The sequence below is a fragment of the Octopus bimaculoides genome, chromosome 13, assembly GCF_001194135.2.
Source record: "Octopus bimaculoides isolate UCB-OBI-ISO-001 chromosome 13, ASM119413v2, whole genome shotgun sequence".
NCBI classification, from domain to species: Eukaryota; Metazoa; Mollusca; class Cephalopoda; order Octopoda; family Octopodidae; genus Octopus; species Octopus bimaculoides.
Genome location: NC_068993.1, coordinates 43768485 through 43778609, shown reverse-complemented (window position 1 = coordinate 43778609; position 10125 = coordinate 43768485). Strand labels below are relative to the sequence as shown.

The window sequence follows — 10125 nt, the reverse complement described above, 5'->3', positions numbered from 1 at the left end:
TAACATAAAGTAAAAATGCTCTACGAATCTGTGGCCGCCAGGCTGCCCCGCACAGTGGAAATGTGTGCAAAAGCCTCAAAAGTTAAAGTACAAAAAAATAGGTTGATATTGACTAAGCACCTCCTCTCAAAATTGTTTGACTTGTGCCTAAATTAGAAACAATTATTATTATTAATATAAGCACAGGTGTGGCTGTGTGGTAAGAAGCTTGCTTCCCAACCACATGGTTCTGGGTTCAGTCCCACTGCATGACACCTTGGGCAAATGTCTTCTACTATATCCTCGGGCCGACCACAGCCTTGTAAGTGAATTTGGTAGACGGAAACTTAAAGAGGCCCATATGTGTGTCTGTGTTTGTCCCCCCCCCCCTATCACTGCTTGACAGCTGGTTTTGGTGCATTTACATCCCTATAATTTAGCAGTTCAGAAAAAGAGTACTAGGTTTAAAAAAGTAAGTCATGGGATCAATTTGTTTGACTAAAACCCTTTAAGGCAGTGCTCCAGCATGGCCGCAGTCAAATGACTGAAGCAAGTAAAAGAGTAAGATAGTGGAAATGACCAAGGCTCTAGAGTAAATCAAAATGAATTTATTTATGTCATCCTCAGTTTACATTTTATAAACCCTATTGCAGACTCTACTTTTCATCCTTCTTCCAAAATAATGAAATATCACTATTTTTATGACAGTCCAGTACACAAAGTTCTTGCCTTAAGGTGGGAAGAATTAGTGGCATACTTCATGAAAAAGAATTAAGTATACTTATACCAGCTGTTTTAATTAAACCTGAATGTTTTATCAAATTTGTTTATCACTAAGTATTTTTTTTTCCTTTTTCTTTAGAATTCTGTGCTTCTTTATACTCTCTAGAGGCTTACTCTGTTCTTTGGTTTCATTTTTATTAAGAAAATCTGTAATTTGTTCTAAACCTGAAGAAGCTCATTTCTAATTAAAACGAATTGTTAAGTTATTGTTCAAGCAACTTTTTAAAATTCTCTGTCAAAACTTTTAAAGCTTACTCTGATTGTTTCCATTGAATAATTTACAAAAAAATCAGCTGGTGTTGTTTATTGAATTGAAAACTCTTGCTTTGACACTGATCGATTTGCTATGTTGTGGTGTTGTTACAGGTAACAATCCCGGGACCATCGAGTAGTCAGAAAACCCAAAAGGAAATCTTAGACACTGAATTGGAATTAATCTCCAAGCAGAACAGTGGTGAAGACACGACTGACTTACGTAAAAAACTCATAGAACTTACACAAGAGGTGGGCAGTTGTTGTCCTTTCCAATCCTAGAATTGTCTGTAAGAATGAAGAGTGATCAAGAGGCATGCAACAAATTGTGTTGTTAATGCGTGCTGCTATAATTCTTGCAGCCAGTGTGTATTTTTATTGGTTGTTATTTGTGCAGTGTTACTAGATGGGACAGAAGGTGGTGTTTGTTTGTTTTTTGTGGGATGTTTTGTTGTTGTTTTTAGGGTAGGTTATTGCTTTTGATGTTTAACATTCTGTTGATCCAGAAAAGCTAGCTAAGTAATTGGATGGTATACTGAATTTGATATCCTATTTAATGATTTAATGCCATCATCTGGCCCTTGAGTGCCTTTTGCAGACTTCATTCTATTGCAAACATTCGGACCATATCTTTTGTCTGAAGATAACTCAGTATCTTGATGCACCGCGTCCTACTGAAGCAATCCATGAGTTGAGGTATCTTCCTCTCATCCTCCCCACCTGGCCCTGCCAAAAGGCCATAAGCACTGTCCTCCTTCTGACAAAGCCTTGAAGAAAATAACTTTGTCAATTACTCCACTGTAAAGTTTTATGCTATTGTTATATTGTCAGAGCCAGATACCTCAGAATCTCTGTTAGGCCCAAATATTCTACGTGTTTTATGTTCAAACTGGCCAGATTCGACTTCTCACACCTACCCTACAATGTCATTCAAAAATATACAACCATAGCATTGAAATGTCAAAGCTATGAGATAATGCACGATTAATTCGAAGCAATATGAATGAATAAGCATTACATTTGACAGATTAATCTGAATGCTAAAGGGTTAATATCACCAGTCAACAATCATTCACTGGGGATGTTATCAGTGATATACTCCCAAAGCCCTATGTTTAAGGAACTTGGCAACACCCTCATGATTGCAGAAAGAACCATAGCAATGGAGCAGTGTATTAGTACAGAAGTACCTAGTGAGCACAGTATGTTTTCAAAAATGTACAAGTATATTGGAGACACACTCGTGATAGAACTTAACTGATTTTTTTTTTTTCAATTTTTCTTGAAATTTTTCCTGTAAATTTTGTTGTTGTAAATAACAAAAATATCATAAAATGTTATGGCCAGAAAGTTGACTGCCGATGTACATTTGCTTGATATGAATTTCCAACATCCTCAGTAAACTTGTATATATATTTGTTGCTGGTACATATATAATTAATGTTTGATTTCTTTAATACGGGCTTTATTTTAAAAAAAAAAAAAAATTTAATTCCCTGTTGTTTTTCAGGCCGCCTCTTTAGGTCTTTTATCGAGAGGAAGGGGTAGGGGAGTGATCCGTGGGGGTATGCGATCACGAGGCAGTTCTTGGAGCCGGGGACACAGGAGTGTGAAAATGACAGCTTCAAACAGGTCACTTGACAATCGGCCAAAGCAAATTCATGTGTCTGGGTTCGATGCTGAACCTCTGAAAAATATTTTAGCTCATTTTTCTGTAAGTATCTCATTTTCTTTTCAATGTGTAATTGAAGTTAGAATAACTCTTGTTACTATGTTTTCCCCCCTCCTCCTCATCATCATCATCATCATCATCATGAGTTTCCTTTCATTTTTTTCCCTCCTATGTTGATACATGAGCTGGTTGTGTATGCATTACATCTCCCACCTTGTATTTTAATTCTACAGTATCTTACCTATGGTGATTGACATTTTCCAATCTACCTTAATTCTCAAATATCCCTTAGTTTTGCTGCTATCATATTTCTTCTACCATCCGTTTCTGACAACATTTTTTTAAACCCTTTTATTTATAATATTTCTAACTAAAATATCTCTTATGTGTTTCAGTTAAATTCTAAAATAATCGTGAATTTAAACTGGTTTCATAAAACATCTCTAACTTGTTTTATTTATCAACATAAGGTTCTTAACCAAATCTGCTTCATAATTTTTGTCTCATTGCAAATCTACTTAGAGGTAAATTCAACAAAATATAAAATTATTAAAATTTTGTTTAAACATCAGCATAGAAAATGAGTTATTAGCTAATATTTAATGGGTATACAACAAAATTTTAATAGATAATTGTGCAAATTACTGGATAATATATCAGTTGAACTTAATGCACATAAGATAGGCATATCAATAAAGGTAAAACAGATTGAAATACTGGAATTTATCTTCAAAGAAAACTAGGATAGAAATACACACCAATTCACAGTCCAATTTAATCAAACATTGCCACACGTGTTATAGGTAAATTTAAATTGCATGTAAATAAAAATGAAATAAATTTGAAAAAAATATTTATAAATAAAATTTATATATGTGTGCACACATGCACAATATTCCTAAAAAATGCTTGGATTTCTAACTTTAATCTAAGTGTGTAGGAAACCTCAAAATATCATATTTTTTTCCTCTTTATGTTCTGTGTAACGGTTTGTTTCCACAGTAATCATTTCAAAGGAAAAAGTAAAAAAGTATTCTCTAACAGTTTCATTTCCTTGGAAAGACTGGTTAGATCTAGTATCTTCTAAAAATAACTAAGATACAAGTTGTCGTTAACTTAGGACCTATCTGACTTCCGACCAATCAACTTTATGATGATTGGCGTGTCAGCTCCTGGCAGCAATAATAAATAGTCCAGCTGAAATCTAATGGGTTTAATTTCTTAAAAATTAACCTGTCTATGGATAATATCAGCTAGCAAACACTTCTCCTAGGTTTGGTTGTCGATTGCCACTGTGTTGGATGACTGTCCAGTTGTGGAGACATTGAGGCAACCTTGTATTTGTTTATAAGATGACCAAAATTAGCATTGACCACACTCAAATGGTGCTTTTTATGTGCCACTGGCACGGGAGCCAGTCTAGCGACACTGGAATCGACCGTGCTTGAATGGTGCTTTTTATGTGCCAGTCAGATAACACTGGCATTGGCCACAACACCGATTTCACTTGACTCAACGAGTCTTCTCAAGCACAGCATATTGCCCGATGATTCAAGAGTACTTTTAAATGGGCCAGTTATGCGACACTGGGATTGGCCACAACTACAATCACTGGTATCAGCCACAGCTACAATCTCACTTGGCTTGCCAGGTCTAACTTATGCCTTCCATTTCAGTTGACTCTTCTACATACATATGCCACCTGATAGATATAGCAACCAAATCTTTCTCAGATAACAAGCTACCATCATCAAAAAAGGGGACATATTGAATAGCTTAGCTCTAGATATACAATGTCTGGAAAAAGGGTGGCATAGTGCTTGGAGTCAATGCCAGCCCCCTCACCACGACTGGCTCTTGTGCTGATGGTACGTAAAAAGCACCATCCGAACGTGGCCAATGCCAGCGCCCTGGTGGCACGTAAAAAGCACCATCTGAACGCAGTTAATGCCAGCCCCTCCCCCATCTGGCTCCTGTGCCGGTGGCACATAAAAGTACCCACTACACTCTCAGAGTGGTTGGCATTAGGAAGGGCATCCAGCTGTAGAAACATTGCCAGATCAGATTGGAGCCTGGTGCAGCCTCCTGGCTTGCCAGATCCCAGTTAAATGATGATGATGATGATGACATGCATGTGCACATGTACATGTGTGTATATTGCCCATGTTGTCACACTGAGAATGAACCTGAAACCATGTTGGGAAGCAAATTTCTTAACACAGTCACACCTGCACTTATTTATAAATATGAATATATGTAGTATATACATACTAACCTTTTCGCTAAGAAGTATTAATGATCCATGTTATATATATATATATTTTTTTTTTTTTTGCTGCTTCTGTCAGTTATTTTGTGAATTGGTGAAATCAGAACCAGATCCTACAGAGAGTAATGTTATCTTGACGTTCAAATCTAGACAGGATGCTGAGAAGGTAAATCCTTTGGGGTTTTTTTTTCCTTGTATTTTATGTCATTATTTTTAAAAAAGGCGTAATAACCCTGTGGGGATTATGCATGCTCTCTGTCTCCCCTTTCACATTTTTTCTCATATGAACACATTCTTCTTGTCATCCTATACACCTACACACTCATCATACACTCTCTCTTGTTTTTGTCACTCATTTTTGAAACCAATTTCATCTGACCCAGTCACAAAATGAGTGATGAGGCACTACAGGGAATTCAACAGTCAATTACATTGTACATAGTGTATTACTGATACTTATTTTAATTCAACTAACTTTGGAGACTTGAAAAGTCAAATTGATATGTGGAAATATTTGAACACTGGGGAAAGAGACAGACTGACAAGGAGAGGAAAGATTTGTGCTGTTTTGGACCTGTGAAATGTATGACGGATGAGTTGGTTGAAGAAGTGCTAAGTAATCCTACTGAAAGCAACACTGACCTCAGGGTGTACTTGACAAGGGATAACAACAGGTGTAGAGATGCTTGGCTGGAAACCTGTTCACCACATGCAAGTATGGAAAAATGAATATAAAATAATAATGACCCTCCTCACTTTGCTAGCTCATTACATTAACACTAGTTGAAGGGGTAAGAGTCTTGTACCATAGCAGGATTTTGGTACTACCGTTAGAGTGTACTGTCTATGAAAGTACATAATGATCACATGCACCATGTGGTTTCCAAGGGAATTAATGTGAATTTACCTCTATGTAGTCGATCAACTTGCTTGAACAAGTTGTCAGATGCCTTTCAGATCCCTAAAATGTGTATCCACGATAAAGTAGTTGCGGATACAGTATACCTTGAACAAATATAAGATGGTCATAATTGGAATGCTTTTGATCAAAGGTATTCTCAAGTAAGGCTTACCTCAGGCTAAACATCATTTAATGTCCGTTGCCCATGCTGGCATGGGTTGGATGGTTTGACCAGAGCTGAGGAGGTGTACTCGACTCCATTTGCATTTGACATAGTTTTTATGGCTGAATGCTCTTCCTAATGTCAACCACTTTACAGAGTGTGCTGAGTGCTTTTATATGGCACCTCATGGGTGCTTTTTCTTGGCACCGTCATGAGTGCTTTATACCACCAGAAGGATCAGTCTTAATACTTCTGTTGCGGGTAGTTTATCCCATCCCCCTCTGACTTTTAGTTCATGCAATTGAAAAAACCTCATTTTTGAGGGGTGACCTAATATATACACATACATGTGTATGTATAATTTTGTTATGTACACAGAAGTATAATTAACATTGTGTCTATGTATACATACACACACGTCCATGTATCTCTATCTGTTTTATACATGTAAACATCTATGCATGTATATATTTATATATATATATTATGTTTATACATTTATAATAGACGTGTGCACAAGCATACATTGTCACCATTTGTATTATTATTATTGTTTCATTTCTTATTAGGCTATATTGAAGTGTCGTCGATACAAGAACAAAGAATTAAAGATCAAATGGTACACACCAGCTACTCCTACAGTTACTAATAGCATTGATACATCATCTGCTGACCTTGATGATTCTGTAAGGCCTGTTTTCTCTCTTTCTTGTTTGTTGTGATTACTTAAGCATTTAGTCCTCACATATTCAATGTATATTCTCTTGTGCAGCACAATCTTTTATTGATGGCAAGATGAAATCATTGTAATCCTTTAGCAATCAAACTGGTCAAATCTAGCTTCCGTAAGCTTGTTTGAGTTGACCCAAGGTTGAAGGTAGTGTTTCTATGAACAGCCCATGTAATTTTCTTTTTTCAATTTGTTTGGGACTACATGGTCATGGCTGGAACGCCTTTTCTCACGTGTCCATTACAATCAGAGCTATCTTGTGGTTAAAACAATATTCTTCACTGAATGATAAAGCAGCTAAAGTTAAAGAAAAGTTGAAAGAATAAAAGCAAGTATCCATATTCCAAGTATTGTGATTCCCTTGACTAGTGTAATTTAATTCAGATTTTCGTATGAAATAAATAGAAAATGTTATGGGAACTCAGTACATATTATAGCTAATATCCAGTATTGTACGAGAGTATTTTCATGGATCTTGTCAATCCCAGTCGCAGATTTTTTAATTAATTTTTTTTTAACTAAACAGTTTGAAATTTCGGATACTGGTTGAATGTGTCAGAACTCTTTCTATTCTGCATATAAAAAAGTTTGGCTACTTTTTCTAGCGGGTCATGCAACCACATACAGGCTCCATCATTGGTCTGTCTCAGTAATAATTTTGTAAAAATGGTGAACAGGAAGTTGTTGTTCACAAACAGCAGCAGTAACTTTGCTCAACACGTCATTGATTGGTTAAAATTACCCAAATACGACAACTTTAACATGAAATAATTTCTGAAATAGAAAATATTTGGCCAAAAACGCTATGAGTAAACCCTGTTCTACATGACACATTCAACTAGTATCTGAAATTTCAAAGTGTTTAGTTAAAAAAAATTAATTAAAAAAAATTAATTAAAATATCTGTGGCTGAGATGGGAAAGATCCCAGATGACTTGTGAGGTGAGAGCTGTTCAAGCCATGCATGAGGATGCTGTTAGTAAATTGAGTTAATAATGAGTACAGCAGTGAATTTAGTGTGCTGGTAGGAGTTCATCATTACAAAGTTTAGGTAAATTTTCCTCAATTATTGTGACATTAGCGAAATGTGACAAAGGAATTTAATATGAGTTGTCGTGTCTTCAATTTTTCAGTTTACCCAGTCTCCGCTGGAGTGTACAGAGTTCACTGATCTGGAAGTTGGAGCCCTGTTGGGTGCTGATGACGAAGATGATGAAGATGAAGAGAGTCGCTCTTGGAGAAGATAATAAACAAACAAATGGATGATGGAATTTTCATTTCTCCCCATCCCCTACACCACCACCTCTACCACTATTGCCTATATCTATGGCACCAGTTTTTTTTTTTTTTCATGTACAGTTGTAATATTCTTAAAAAAAAAAAGAAGAGAACAATATATATAAGAAAATTCTTATTCTTTCTCGCTTTCATAAGAAAAACTAAATTCTATTTTTTCCCCCTCCCCTTTTAATTTGCTCGTTGTTCCCATTAAGGCAGGCTAATGTGTCATTTGATTCCAACTTAACAAACACGAAAAGTTTATTGATTTTTTTTTTTTCTCCTTTTAGTTTGAAGAAATTTTTTTTCTTTATTTGTTTATTTCTGGGAACTGTAAATCTGGGTTGATTTACTCTTACCTTCATTTTTTTTTTTTAACCCTTCTGAGCTGACCACTTCATGCAAGACAATAATGAGTGTATAATACAAAAAAATATATATACATATACATATTTGTATATGTATACACATATATACACCCACTGAACTAGTCAGAAATGCTGTTATTGATTGAAGTAAATAGCAGCTTTTTGTATATAGATTTTATGACACACATACACATATCTTCTCTTCGTTTTATTTGCCCTCTCCCTCTCAGCCCCTTCAATATTGTATTTTCCACCCTCTTCTAAAACCAAACTGAAATGACTGCTGTGACCCTTTAATTTGTTTTTATTTTTATTTATTTATTCACTTTTTTTTTTTTTGGCAAAGTGGGTTGGTGGGTCTCTGTATAATTTTGTTGATCAGTCAAGAAAATAATCAACATGTATGCACACACACACACACATACACTTTAAACATTGGGCTTTAATAATAATGTTTAAACGTCACAGAAATGTATAAAAAAATCTGGATTCAGAAAATATAGTTTGACCATCAAAATAATTTCCTCTGTGGTTTAGTATAAATTGAACAAGATTCTTTGCTGACATTGTATGTGTATGAATGTATGTGTGCACACACACACACACATAATGCAGGGATGTGATAGTATTCATTGTGAATGATATAATATACTGATATATTTATTTATGCAAGCAAAAGATTTACATGTAATCCACTTGTCCCCATAGCAGCCACCTTTCATCTCGAATATACATCTTGTTTATAGTATATCCTACGTCTGTGTTCAAATCTGTTCAAGGGCACTCTCTGAAACTAATGTAATACATAGCTATATTGACATAAGAAGACTGTTGTTGGCATTTCTCTTCTCACACACCCATATCTGCAGCTCATTCACCTTTCATCATCATCATCATCACCTAGTTGTTGTTATCAGACTGTGGTGAATGGCAGAATGTTTTGGTGTCATCTGTAGTGACTATCCTGTGCCTTATTTCCTGTATACATCCGATACATAAATCTCTTTCTCAGACACATACGCACTCAGATATGTAGATAATGTATACATTTATATAATGTTCTCATATAATATATAGTTAAACTGTATCAGTGTACAGTAATATATATATATATATATATATATATATACATACACACACACACACATGCACATACATGTATATATCTATACTATTTACAGCGTATAACTTGTATGTACATGTGTACATACACTTGCATATTGTACTCATGCATATGTGTGTCTCACTTCATCCCACCTAGCTACTTTATCAACCAACCAACCCAGTCTGTATTATACCACTTGTGTATGAGTTCAACTTCTGTGTTTCATCATATTTGTTTTTTCTTTAGTTAAGTAGCTAGCTCAAGCAGATTAAGTTCAAATTCATGGTGAAAGTGTTTCTTTTCCATGTATTTAAAATATTCCATTATGTTACATTCACTTAATTTTGGTGGGATATTTAAGTTTCTGTCAGTTTTCAGCTTGTGCCAGTGGTTTAAATGACATGGCCCTTTATAGCTGACCCCGTCTCCTGAGTACATAACTTCATTTTAAGTAACTATTTTTAAAAGGATTTAGGCAACAGTTATTTCAGATATATATATGGGGAATGGACGTTAAATGATGATAATATATAATATAGGTTTGGTGATAAAAACAGAAAAGAAATGAAAACTTGAATATATATATATATATATATATATATATATATATATATATATATATATA

At 35.1% G+C, this 10125-nt stretch overlaps 1 protein-coding gene across 3 annotated transcripts in view; it reads left to right on the top strand.

The window, feature by feature from the left end:
* Positions 1-10069, top strand: part of LOC106874189 (RNA-binding protein 26) — a 41602-nt gene extending 31533 nt beyond the window's left edge. For 2 of the 3 annotated variants that reach the window (XM_052972445.1, XM_014921846.2), the window contains 5 exons: positions 1129-1266; positions 2525-2728; positions 5035-5121; positions 6589-6705; positions 7883-10069. In XM_052972445.1, the coding sequence (XP_052828405.1) occupies positions 1129-1266; positions 2525-2728; positions 5035-5121; positions 6589-6705; positions 7883-7996 (660 nt within the window). In that variant the 3' untranslated portion in view covers positions 7997-10069. The remainder of the gene's footprint in view (positions 1-1128; positions 1267-2524; positions 2729-5034; positions 5122-6588; positions 6706-7882) is intronic. The other variant, XM_014921847.2, reaches the window with a different exon arrangement.
* Positions 10070-10125: the final 56 nt, after the last annotated feature.